We start from the raw sequence: 13,736 nt of genomic DNA, 5'->3' as shown, positions 1-13,736 counted from the left end.
GAGCCACCGCACCCGGCCAAAATGAGGGTGAACTCTCAAACCCTTTGATTCAGACTCACGGGTTTTTTTTCTTCCGTGCATGAGGGAGAAGAAGAAAGTGCCCATTCTTTTTTTCCTGCCTTGGCAAAGAAAATTCATGGGTCCCTATGCATTTCAGAAAACTGTTATGTCAATTTAAAAATGTATGGCCAGGGCCAGGCATGGTGGCTCACGCCTGTAATCCCAGCACTTTGGGAGGCCAAGGCGGGCGGATCATGAGGTCAGGAGATTGAGACCATCTGGCTAACACGGTGAAACCTTGTCTCTACTAAAAATACAAAAAACACGGCTGCAGTCCCAGTGACTCAGGCGGCTGAGGCAGGAGAATGGCTTGAACCCGGGAGGTGGAGCTTGCAGGGAGCCAAGATCACACCACTGCACTCCAGTCTGGGCGACAGAGCGAGACTCCGTCTAAAAAAAAAAAAAAGTATGGCCAGAGTCACCCTATTTTAAGAAAGAAAGCTCACAGAATTACAGATTTTTAGCAGTCAAACATCCTGTAACAACTAAAGTCCAGGTGTCTTTTGAGTCTCCTTGGTCAGCAGCACTGGTCCCCGTAGAAGGGGAGCATTTCCTCCTAATCCGGCTGAGATTTTTCACCCCAGAAGTTCCAGCCCTCGAGTTTTCAAGGATCAGAGCTAGAATTCCATTAGTTAGGGTCAAGAGAACAGCAGCAACAAAAAGCAGTCTGGAAGTCTCAAAACTTTCTGTGTATCTAATTCAGTGAATTTTTAGTATATTTACCAAGTTGTCCAACCACTGCCACAATCTAACTTTTAGAACATTTTCATCACCCTAAAGGGTATGGAATCTTTTGTATCTAAAATTCCTCTTTGCTGCTCCTTGGGCAAGTTTTCTCCTGGATTTGAATCTGCACGAGAAACCTGATCAATCTTGGCTGGGTGCGGTGGCTCCCTCCTGTAATCCCAGCACCGGAGCTTGCAGTGAGCCGAGATCATGCCACTGCACTCCAGCCTGGGCAACACAGTGAGACTCCGTCTCAAAAAAAAAAAATTAGCTGAATGTAGTGGCACACGCCTGTAGTCCCAGCTACTCAGGAAGCTGAGACAGCAGTATCGCCTGAATTTGGGAGGTGGAGTTTGCAGTGAGCTGAGATTGTGCCATTGCACTCCAGCCTGGCAACAAGAGTGAAACTCCATCTCAAAAAAAAAAAAAAAAGAAACTTTATCTCTTGTTCTTCAAATTTCCTTTTCCAGTAAGCTTGATCATGTAATATCCAGATGACAACCATGTGGTCTCCAGTATTAGTATAATTCTTTCTTTGGCCTTAAAAACAAAAACAAAAACCCAGAGCAGTTTTAGGTTCACAGCAAAACTGAACAGAAACGGGAGAGTTCCATGCACAGCTTCTCCCACTACCAGTATCCTGTACTAGACACGTATGCTTGTTTCCAGCTCCTGGCCTCAAGGGATCCTCCTTTCTTGGCCTCTCAAAGGGCTGGTGAGCCACTGTACTGGGCAGTAGGGGATGCATTTGTTACAATCCGTGAACCTACACTGACAAATCACCCAAAGTTCACTGTTCACTCAAGTCTGTACAGCCTACAGACTTGAATGAATGTATAATGACAAGTATCCACCATTGTAACATCATGGAGTAGTTTCACCCTAAAAGTCTTCACTGTCTTTGACTTTTTTTTTTTTCTTTGGAGATGGATTCTTACTCTGTCACCCAGGCTGGAGTGCAGTGGCACAATCTTGGCTCATTGCAACCTCTGCCTCCCAGGTTCAAGCAATTCTCCTGCCTCAGCCTCCCGAGTAGCTGGGACTACAGGCACCCGCCACCATGCCCGGCTAATTTATTTGTATTTTTAGTAGCGACAGGGTTTCACCCTGTTGCCCAGGCTGGTCTTGAACTCCTGAGCTCAGGCAATCCGCCCACCTCGGCCTCCCAAAGTGCTGGGATTACAGGTGTGAGCCACCGCTCATGGCCTGACCTTTTGTTTTTGAGACGGGGTCTTGCTCTGTCACCCCGCAGGAGTGCAGTGGCATGATCATGGCTCACTGTGGCCTCAGACTGCCAGGCTCAAGGGATTCTCTCACCTCAGCCTCCCCAGTAGCTGGGACTACAGGCGTGCGCCACTGTGCCCAGCTAATTTTTCTATTTTTTGTAGAGATGGAGTCTCACTTTATTGGCCAGGTTGGTCTCAAACTCCTGGCCTTGAGCAATGCTCCCACCTTAGCCTCCCAAAGTGGCTTTGACCTTTTTATGATTACTATTTCTGGTCTAATGTCAATTTTCCTAACTTGTTTTAACTAATAACTCAGTAGGGACATTAAGGTCTTTAAGCCAAAGTTAATTAATTTTCTTTCCTTTTTTCCAGGATAATTTTAGAGAGATAAGGTGTTTATATTACTAATATAAATGAGAAATATGTTTACACTTTTATTAACCATTTGTTTTTACATGATCACTCCTGTACATTTAATTCTACTCTCTTTGAAATAGATTATTTACCTTTTAGGGAAGTTTTTATAATTTTACTGAGTAATTAAATTTTTTCCTCTTATCTGGCACCTCTTCCAAGTAGAAAACCATTCATCCTCTGAAGATGGAAATTTTTAAAACTATGTAGTGTGTGTGTAAGGGACAGACTGGAGTTTATGGGTGGGTGGCTGTAGGATTGAGCTTTTATTTTCTCTCATTTCCTCATCGATATGTATTTATTGAGCATCTACTCTGTCCAAGCATTGTCCCAAGTCTGGAAATTTTTTCTTAAAAGATTATCACATCAAAGCATTGGGAGTTTTGGCTTGATCTTATTTTTTTTTTCCTTAGATGCCTTTGGAATCTCTTAAAGTCATGTAAGCATTCTGTGGTCATTTGAATTTAAAACACAGACTTCATTGGATTTGCTAGACTTGATGGCTTTGCGCCTTTAATTCTCTCTGGAGGTCGAAGAGCCCATCTAAGCTTCCAAAGGAAACATGTTTCCTTTGTCATGCTTGGTGTGGTCACATCAACTCTGGGGAACAGGTGGCCCCGGGGAGACGCTGTTGCTTCAGCATCAGACAAACCGGGTCTCTGTTGGGGTCTCAGAATCTTCTTGAGTCCCTCGCTCTTTTCTCTCAATTCCACATGGGGGAAAAAAGGAAGGCAAGTTCTCAGCAGGAATGCTCATCAAGCAAGCTGGAGTTCGTATGGAAAATGCATCCATCCGGAAGAGAACACACAAGTGCCTTGCTTCCCTTCACCGGGTGTTTCCACTATTGTCCTCCCCCTCCTCCCCATTAGGGAGGAACGGCCCACGGGGTCATGTTTGGCCTCTTGCTTCATCGAGGCTCCTATACCCCAGTTCAGGGGAAAATTCAGTCTAAGGCCTTCAGCTCTCACAGAGTAAGGAAACGCACTCACCTCAAATTAGATTACAAATTGGCTGGGTGCAGTGGCTCACACCCGTAATGCCAACACTTTGGGAGGTCGAGGCAAGCGGATCACCTGAGGTCAGGAGTTTGAAATGAGACCAGCCTGGCTAACATGGTGAAACCCTGTCTCTACTAAAAATACAAAAATTAGCTGGGCATGGTGGTAGACACCTGTAATTCCAGCTGCTCGGGAGGCTGAGGCAGGAGAATCGCTTGAAACCGGAAGGCAGAGGTTGCAGTGAGCTGAGATTGCACCACGGCACTCCAGCCTGGGCCACAGAGCGAGACTCCATCTCAAAAAAAAAAAAATTACAAACAGCCTGCTCAGGGAGCCCCCAAGCTCAGAAACACTTCTTCCAGGGAACTTTGGCTCCTGTCTGAACCAGCTGCCAATAACTGCTAACAACTCAAATTACTGTGCTTTATGGCTCTGATTCTAATGACATTGGCAAAAGACATGAAACAACAAAAAACTTCAACCCCATACTTTTTTCTTTTTGAGACAGGATCTTGCTCTTTCGCCCAGTCTGGAATGCAGTGGCGTGACCATGGCTCACTGCAGCCTCAACCTCCCAGGCTGAAGCGATCCTCCCACTTCAGCCTCCCAAGTAGCTGGGACTATAGCCACGTATCACCATGCCTGGCTCATTAAAAAATTTTTTTTCCTAGAACAAGGTCTCATTCTGTTGCCAGGGCTTTCTTAAACTCCTTGGCTCAAGTGATCCTCTGACCTCAGCCTCCCCAAGTGCTGGAATTACAGCTATGTTGACATTTCACCCTGGCTTCCCAACTCCTCTATACTTTTTTTTTTTTTTTGAGACAGGGTTCTCACTCATGTCATAGGCTGGGAGTGCAGTGGTGTGTATCTCGTTTCTACTGGGTTCTGGGGTCAAGTAATCCTCCTGCCTCAGTTTTCCTGAGTGGGATTATGGCATGCTACCCAGCTTTTGGTGCCTTTGTATTTTAGTAGACTGTTTCTACTATATTGGACTCAGGCTGGTTCCCCGAACTCCTGACCTCAAGTGATCCACCCACCTCAGTCTCCCAAAGTGCTGGGATTAGAGGCATGAGCCACTGTGCCTGGGCTAATTTTTGTATTTTCAGAGACTGGGTTTCACTATGTTGTCCAGCCTGGTCTCGAACTCCTGAGTTCAAGCCATCTGCCTGCCTCAGCCTCCCAAAGTTCTGGGATTACAGTCATGACCCACTGCGCTCTGTCCAATCCCATACTTTTGAAGGTGGTGTTCCAGCATGGTTCCTCAGGCACAGGCCCACCGCAGAGAGCAGGTCCTACGGAGGCCTGAGCAGAGGTTCCTCTTACTTCCCTTTGCTGCCTTACTCTGGGCCCACCACAGGGTGGCCTTTTTCAGGCTTCTCTTCCTGGTTCGGTTCATCCACCAAAGATACAGCTCCATTTGCTAACTGAGACCCAACCAAAATAAACAGTCACTGAGCACTTGGGTCTTTTGTTGTGACCCCTTAGGTAGAGGAAGAGAGAGATAAGCCTAGGTTGTTTGGTGTTTCTACTTGTCGATAGAGATACCACGTTAAACATTAACAGCCATGCCTCCCAGTTAGTAAGCAAGACAACTAATTGGAACTAGACTTTTTACTAACAAGCTAGAGATGATCTTCATTGGATGCGGCAACAACGCCTGAAGTCCAGTGTCTTAGAAATGACATTTGCCCAGGGCCAGGCATGGTGGCTCATGCCTGTAATCCCGGCTACTTGGGAGGTTAAGACAGAGAATCCCTTGAGACCGGGAGACGGAAGTTGCAGTGAGCTGAGACTGCGCCACTGCACTCTAGCAGCCTGGGATGACAGAGGGACTCATCTCAAAAAAAAAAAAAAATGACATTTGCTTGGACAGTTCATGTTGGCCTCTCTGGAGTAGTCGGGAAGGATGTTTCTTTCTTCCGATCTTGCTCAGAGCTCTTGCCAACAGCTAGGATGGCCTGGCGTTTTCAAGGCTAAGTGCTGGGATTCTGTTAGTTAACGGTGATGGGAGGGAAAAAGGAAAAGAAATCAACGTTTTTTTTTTTTTTGAGATGGAGTCTTGCTCTGTCACCCAGGCTGGAGAGCAGTGGCACGATCTTGGCTCACTGCAAGCTCTGCCTCCCGAGTTCACACCATTCTCCTGCTGAATTCAGCCTCCCGAGTAGCTGGGACTACAAGTGCCTGCCACCATGCCTGGCTAATGTTTTTGTATTTTTAGTAGAGATGGGGTTTCACTGTGTTAGCCAGGATGGTCTCGATCTCCTGACCTTGTGATCCACCTGCCTCGGCCTCCAAAGTGCTGGGATTACAGGCTTGAGCCACCGCGCCCAGCCTCAAGAAATCCAAAATTTACAATATGGACAGGAAAAGGGCAGAAAGAATGGAACACGGGGGCACACAGCAGTCTGGCTCTGTCGTCCCACCTCATGGGCTGTGTGAGATGGAACAAGATCATGATACAAGCGCTTGGCCCCTGGAACGTAAGAAGCGCTCAATAAATGCTTTGCCATTATGATTATGTGTGCCGGGTGCCTGGTACACAGTAGGTGCTCAATAAATCTTAATTCCTGCAAAGACCAGTCTAACCTGTGTCTGGGGGTGGCTGGTGGGCTGCTGGTGGGGTGGTGGTTAGTCACAGGTAGTACTGGATGAGATAGAAGATAGCCATGGTCAGGGCCAGATCCCCCTCCCCACCCAAACACCTCTACTCCCCATTTTTCTTGTCATTTTCTCAAGAGCCTCATGAGGCAGAATAGAGCAGTGTTAACCATCCCCATTTTTCAGAAGGGGAAACTGAGGCCCTGAGAGTCACCCTTACTTAGGGCCCTTCAACCAGCTTGCAGTGGATCCCTGGCTCTCCCACATCTCCTTCTGTTGGAGGTGGGAGCAGAGGGGCTGGGGTGCTGGGAGTGGGACAGTCCCTCAGAGGAGTGGCTGCATTTGCTCATAGGAAGTCCGAGGCAGCGGGGGCCTTCCAGGCCCAGGACGAGGGACGGTCACAGCGGCCCAGCCAAGGCCAGAGCCAACTTCTCCGAAGACAGTCCAGCCCTGCCCCCAGCAGGCAGGTGAGCACTGCCAGCTGTCTGGGGCCCCACACCCCAAGGGGCGGCCACTGCCTCTTCCCTCCTGCTAGAAGCCAGGCAGGGAGCTTGGACAGGAAGGTCCTCTATGAAAGGGTCGGAGTCCAATCATGGGTCTCCAGCTCTCCCCTCTCCCCAAGGGCCAGAAGCTCTTGGCAAATTGCATAAGACCGCCCGGGCGCGGTGGCTCAAGCCTGTAATCCCAGCACTTTGGGAGGCCGAGAGACGGGCGATCACGCAGGTCAGGAGTTCGAGACTATCCTGAGCACACGTGGAAACTCCCTCGCTCTACTAAAAAATACAAAACTAGCCGGCTAGGTGGCGGGCGCTTGGTTGGGCGCTGGGAGGCTGAGGCAGGAGAATATGAAAACCCGGGAGGCGGAGCCAGAAAGTGGCTGATCTCGGCCACTGCACTTCCCACCTCATGACACAGTGGACTCTGTTCAAAAAAAAAAAAAAAAATTGCATAAGACCTCACATTAGTCCTTGGAAGACAGCCCCTGTCCCATGCTATCCCCTTCCTTTACTAAGTACTGCTTTTTTTTTTTTTTTTTTGAGATGGAGTCTTGCTCTGTCTCCCAGGCTGGAGTGCAGTGGGACAATATTGGATCACTGCAACCTCCACCTCCCAGGTTCAAGAGATTCTCCTACCTCAGCCTCCCGAGTAGCTGGGATTACAAGGGCGTGCCACCACACCCAGCTAATTTTTGTACTTTTAGTAGAGACAGGGTTTCACCATGTTGGCCAGGCTGGTCACTCCTGACCTCAGGTGATCCGCCCACCTCGGCCTCCCAAGGTGCTGGGATTATAGGCGTGAGCCACCGTACCTGGCCAATACTGCTGCCAATACTGCTGTCTTGAGCAGATTTCAGGGAAAGCTTTGATGCATGAATCTGGCTAATGGCCCTCCCTCTCTTTCAGGGTGATTTGTATCTTTAACAAAACCCAGAGGGCCAGGCCCACTGCAGTGGAATGGGGTATTGGTGGTGGAGGTTCTGGCACCTGATAGCCCAAGTTGGAATCAGTATCTTTGAGAGGGGTGAGAAGCCAAGAATGGGAGCAGGTCTTTGCAGATCTTTTTCTGGAACTGAGGAAAGCGGGTGAAAGGGAAGAGCTGACCCCCGACGGGGGAGGAGGGCAGGGACCCTGTGTGCTTTTTGGCCTGCTTTCATCCAGGCTGCTGTGTGAGCACAGCCTTGCCTTTCTGGGGGCCTGACTAAGAAAGGCAGAGCCGGCAGCCAGGTCCCCAGAGAGAGAGCCTCACCCACCTCCCTACCTCATCCCCAGGTGACCAAGCGCCCTGCCAAACAGGCAGAACTGACCTGGCGGAGCCAAGCAGAGCCCCCTCATTCTCGGAGTCCTGAGAAGAGACCTGAGGGAGATCGGCAGCTCCAGGGGTCCCCGTCGCCTCCCAGGACATCAGCCAGGACCCCTGAGAGGGAGCTGCAGACACAGAGACCTCTGGAGAGTGGCCAAGCAGGCCCAAGACAGCCTCTGGGGGCATGGCAGAGTCAGGAGGAAGCGCCAGGGTCCCAGGGCCCTCACAGACACCTGGAGAGGAGCTGGAGCAGCCAGGAGGGAGGCCTGGGGGCAGCCAAAGCCTTGGAGGGAGCATGGGGGGGCCCTCCTGGGGAGTACAGGGAGAGCTGGGGACAGCCAGAGGCCTGGGAGGAGGCGGCCACCCATGAGCCCCCCAGAGAACTAGGGAAGAGAAGCCCACTCACAAGCCCCCCTGAGAACTGGGGAGGCCCCACAGAGTCCTCACAATCCAGGCGCCCTGGGACACCCACTACTGTGGGCTGGGGGGCAGAGGGAGCATGTCCATACTCGCATGGCCCTGAGAGGCGACCCGAGCTTGACTGGAGGGACCTGCTTGGTCTTCTCCGGGCACCAGGAGAGGGGGCCTGGGCCCGTCTCCCCAGGCTGGACTGGGAGGGCCTCTTGGAGCTCCTGCAGGCCAGGCTGCCCCGCAAGGACCCAGCTGGACACAGGGATGACCTGGCCAGGGCTTCAGGGCCAGAGATGGGTCCCCCAGGCACAAAGGATGTCCCCGAGCAGGAGTCACACAGTCAGCCAGAAGGCTGGGCCGAGGCCACCCCAGTCAACGGACACAGCCCCGCACCGCGGCCCCAGAGCCCGGCCCAGCCGCCCAGCCCTGCCTGCACCTCCACCCAGTGGCCAAAGACCAAAGTGACAAGAGGACCAGCGACCGTAACTCTGGCAGGCCTAGAGCAGACGGGCCCCCTGGGGAGCAGGAGCACTGCAGAGGGCCCCAGTTTGCCAGAGCTGCAGGTAAGGAGGTTCCCCCCTCCCAAGGGTAGCCAGGAAGTCAGCCCCCCACAGCCAAGTCTCCTTGGAAAAGCCTCCCCTTTGAGTAGCCTCAGCTCCTGCATCCCCCTCCAGGCTCAGACCTCAGCCTCCCTGCTGACCACAACCCATCCTGACCACCAAACTGGCCCAACACTGATGATGAGCAACACCGTTTTAAGTGTTTATGGGCCAAGCCCTGATCTGAATGTTTGACGTATACTTTTACCATTTAGTCTCCTTAGCAACCAAGTGAGAAATACACTATTTATTTACAGATAAGGAAACTGACGCGCAGGGTGAAGCCACTTGCTGGTGGGGCATGGGCGAAACCCAAATCCGCTCAGTGCAGACCACACTGAGGCCTCAAGCAAGATGCTCTGGCCAGGGCCTGCTCCCCTCCTGGCTCCACCATACCTGGTTTATGTTGTGTCTGGTGGCACACACCTGACCCCACCTGGGACTATAGCCAGTGTGGTCATGCCCCTTCCCCTGGTGATACCCAGGTTCCTGAGTCCAGGACAGCCTCGCTTACCCTCTCTGGCCCCTACAGCTCCTCTCAGACACAGAGAAGGGGGTGCATCAATGCTCACTGGGTTCAGCTAGCTGCCAAAACAGGCTGCTTAAATGAGGCTCGTGTGCAAAGTGGGCCCAGCGCCGGGCACACAGTAGGTGCTCACCCTTCCCCTGCTTCAGTGGTACTTTGGTGCTGCCTTGAAGCCCAGAACATTCTTCATCTGAAGATGGTGGGCAGGGAGGGTCCTGGAGGCCAGAGTCCTGCACCCTGGCGATAGCTCATTCGGAGGACGGCATGTGGTTTTGAACACTAGCCTCTCTCCCTCTGTAAGATGGACCAATCACTTCTCTGACGGGCAGCACTGGGGTGCCGTGGGGGTTCCTGCTTGTTTCTCTAAAGCCTCCTCATCTCGCTGCAAAGTCCGCTGCCACCTCCCCCAGGATGAGCAGGACTTCCAGGCATCAGGGTGCACCCCGTGCTGGGCCCCAGGACCTTGACATATGTGCCTCAGGTGGATAGAAGGCAGTTGCCACTTGACAGATGAGGAAACTGAGGCTCAGACTCCTTAGGCATTTGCTGGGGGTCACACATGCATAGGTTGTGAGAAATGAGATCAAAGCATCCACTCCAAAGTTTGTGCTTTGCTTTGTTTTTTTTTTTTTTGAGACGGAGTCTCGCTCTGTCGCCCAAGCTGGAGTGCAGTGGCCAGATCTCAGCTCACTGCAAGCTCCGCCTCCCGGGTTTATGCCATTCTCCTGCCTTAGTCTCCCGAGTAGCTGGGACTACAGGTGCCCGCCACCTCGCCCGGCTAGTTTTTTTGTACTTTTTATTAGAGACGGGGTTTCACCGTGTTAGCCAGGATGGTCTCGGCCTCCCAAAGTGCTGGGATTACAGGCTTGGGCCCTATTATTTTTTTTGAGACAGAGTTTCACTCTTGTTGCCCAGGCTGGAGTGCAATCGCGCAATCTTGGCTCACTGCAACCTCCGCCCCCTGGGTTCAAGCTATTCTCCTGCCTCAGCCTCCTGAATAGTTGGGATTACAGGCATGTGCCACCATGCCCGGCTAATTTTGTGTTTTTAGTAGAGATGGGGTTTCTCCATGTTGGTCAGGCTGGTTTTGAACTCCCGACTTCAGGTGATCTGCCTACCTTGGCCTCCCAAAGTGCTGGGATTACAGGTGTGAGCCACCACACCTGGCCTAAATTTGTACTTTTAGCCACCAGGTCACAAAGCTCCTGAGCCCATGGGAGGACTGGAGAATCCTCTCCCCTGTATTTCTGTGGCTTTGATGAGTTGACCCTCTGATCAACTCAATGCATGAACATCAGAGAAATAGGGATAAGTCAGCTCGTCCTGCCCTCAGGTTGCTGTCAGGCTTGTTGGGAAGGCACACAGACCACAGGCAGCTCAAGGAGGACACGGTGCTGTGTCCCGGGGCATGCTGGTGCTGTAGGCCGGCCAGGTCAAGAAGGAAGTGGGGACCCAGTTAGAAAGATTCTTCAGTTTCATGGTGAAGCTCAGGGTTCTCAGGAGGCTGGGAGATGGTGGCTGGGAAGGGATGGGAGCACTATGTGCTGAAAGGCATTTCACAGATGACAAAACGAGGAGCCACCAGGTCCTGCCGGGGCTCCAGCTGCTCCTCTCTATGAAAATCCTTGGCTTGGCACGGCCAGGCGCGGTGGCTCACGCCTGTAATCCCAGCACTTTGGGAGGCCAAGACGGGCGGATCATGAGGTCAGGAGATCGACACCAGCCTGGCTAACACGGTGAAACCCCATCTCCACTAAAAATACAAAAAATTAGCCAGGTATGGTGGCGGGTGCCTGTAATCCCAGCTACTAGGGAAGCTGAGATAGGAAAATGGTGTGAACCCAGGAGGTGGAGGTTGCAGTGAGCCGAGATCTCTCGCCACTGCACTCCAGCCTGGGTGACAGAGCCAGACTCCATCTCAAAAAAAAAAAAGAAAGAAAGAAAAAGAAAATCCTTGGCATGGCACTCAAGGCTGGTTTCCCTTCCTTCCACTCCGGATTTGACTCATTGGTGCTGAGCTGGCTGCAGGGCCTGTGAAGATATATCCCTGCCTTTGCACGTCCTCTTCCCTTCCCTCTTCAGCCACCAAACGCCTGTTCATTGTTCAAGTCTTAGGTCAGACGCCCTGCCCTGAGACGCCTTCCCTGAACAGTCACTCCTAGCGATGGTTCCCTTCTGGGCTTGGCAGTTTTGCTTCCATATGTCCATGCAACATCCATCTAATGGGGCTGTAATTTCCCCAAAAGCTCCACAGAAGCAGGATCTCTGCCTGCTTTATCTCTGTAACTCTGGCTGTGGCCCAGGGCCTGACATAAAGGAGGGGGCAGCTCAGTGGATGCATGCAAGATGGAGGACAGAGGGGTTAGTGGGTGGATAACGGATGAATGGAGGGTGAATGTGGGAATGGGTGATGGATCAATGATGCATGTTGAATGAATGATAAATAGACGCCTGTTGGATGTGTGTGTTTCCGTCTACAGAGTCTTTTCAGAGTATTTCACGTTAGGTTAGAGATTTCACATATAAATACATATCTCCAGCCAGGTGCGGTGGCTCAAGCCTGTAATCCCAGCACTTTGCGAGGCTGAGACGGGTGGGTCACGAGGTCAGGAGATCGAGACCATCCTGGCTAACACGGTGAAACCCCGTCTCTACTAAAAAAGAAATACAAAAAAACTAGCCAGGCGAGGTGGCGGGCGCATGTAGTCCCAGCTACTCGGGAGGCTGAGGCAGAATGGCGTAAACCCAGGAGGCGGAGCTTGCAGTGAGCTGAGATCTGGCCACTGCACTCCAGCCTGGGCAACAGAGCGAGACTCCATCTCAAAAAAAAAAAAACCAAAAAACAAAAAACATATCTCCAGTGTTTCTTGAAATATCAAAAGATGTGGAAACTCTGGGCCCGTCTTCCCACGGCAACAGCTGTCTGGATGGGTGATGATGGACAGATGAATATATGGTGGTGGTGGATATATGATGGATGTTGCTTAGGTAACGGATGGATGAATGCTGGGTGGAATATGGATGGATGTGGCATGGATGGATGAATGTCACACGATAGATGGTGGACAGATGATGGAGATATGGATAGATGGATGATGGATGGAGAGAGGGATACATAGGTATTGGGTAAATGGATACATGATGGATCAATGGAGAGTAGATACATGAATGGGTGATAGACAATGGATGCTGGATACATGAGAGGGTGAGTCATGTGGGATAGACACTGGATGGTTAGATGGATACATGGATCTACTGATGCTGGACGTTAGATGGGTGTTGCATGGACAGATGATAGAATGGATGGATGAGGTGGACAGATGCATGCACCCTGGAGAATAAGTTAGGCTAAGCTGTGTTCTTTTTTTAATCTCCAGTTCCAACCAGAGGAGCCTGAGGAGTCAGAACCAAGCAGAGGCCAAGACCCCCTGACTGACCAGAAGCAGGCAGACTCGGTAGTTGGGTCATGGGCATGGGTACACATGGTGGGGAAGGGAAGGGGAAGCTTCATTCCTCAGAAGAGCCCTGGAATCATCCAGACCAAAGTTGGCTTTCCCATGGGGTCATCTGTGTGCATGGTGGGGCCTTGAAGGAGCTCTGCAGGAGCCACCTTCTGGCATGGGGACCTGGGTAGGTGGGCGGTCCTGGGGTCAGAACCCTAGGCCGTGCTTCTCATTTGCTGGGCCTGAAAAGGTCAATGTCTTTCCCTGGGCAAATGACGGTTTGGCCCCAGTGGTCTCTGAGGGAAGAGATCCTTCCGGTTTGAGACGGCCAAGCCAGGTCGAAAGAGCAGGGCTTCTAGGAGCATGAGTCAGAGAGCTGAGGATGTGCCCACAGTCAGCCGGGCCTGGAGGGTCTCCAGGGTCCTGGAGGCGGGAGAGATATATGCGGGGGTGGGACCCACAGATGCTGCTCTGAGGCCTGGCTGCAGCTGGTGAACACAGCTCTGCCTGCCCCTCCCCGTGACCTGCCAAACAGACTGTTCTCGTCACCCTCAGCCTTCAGAGAGGTGAGATCAGAGTTGAGGTCCATGGGGCAGTAGGAGGTGGGGGAGGAGGAGACAGACTGTTTGGGGCTGTGTTTTCTGGTCCTGCTCTTCCCCCTGCTGCCTCCTGAAGAGCCAGGTGTGGCAGGGAGTATCCGTCAGGCAGCCTGGAGCCCCTAAATTGGGCCCTGCCGTGAGTCAAAGCCGGGGGAATTTTGCCCAAACCCTCACTGTGCAGATGAGGAAATGGAGGCAGGGGAGTCGTCCCAGGCTACACAGTCAGTGGCTAGCTGTACTGGGACTAGAACCCAGCCCAGGAACCACCCAGCGCTCTCTCTGCACCTCCACCTGCCCCCACCCAGGCTGCCCCCGTCCCTGCCCTGATTTCTTGCG

General features: G+C 51.9%; 1 protein-coding gene and 1 pseudogene across 2 annotated transcripts in view; one reads left to right on the top strand and one right to left on the bottom strand.

The window, feature by feature from the left end:
* The window catches only part of LOC110740573, a 43,863-nt pseudogene that overhangs the window by 23,842 nt on the left and 6,285 nt on the right, over nt 1–13,736 (bottom strand). The window lies entirely within an intron of this gene.
* On the top strand, nt 4,678–12,948 carry LOC116270671 (TRIO and F-actin-binding protein-like). The gene is made up of 4 exons (XM_031656012.1): nt 4,678–4,814; nt 6,375–6,489; nt 7,792–8,796; nt 12,736–12,948. The coding sequence occupies exons 1-4, from the start codon at nt 4,678–4,680 to the stop codon at nt 12,946–12,948; spliced, it is 1,470 nt and encodes a 489-aa protein (XP_031511872.1).

The sequence above is a fragment of the Papio anubis genome, chromosome 16 (assembly GCF_008728515.1).
Source record: "Papio anubis isolate 15944 chromosome 16, Panubis1.0, whole genome shotgun sequence".
NCBI classification, from domain to species: domain Eukaryota; kingdom Metazoa; phylum Chordata; class Mammalia; order Primates; family Cercopithecidae; genus Papio; species Papio anubis.
Note: the sequence above shows the minus strand (reverse complement) of the source record. Positions and strands in the feature narration are given on the sequence as shown.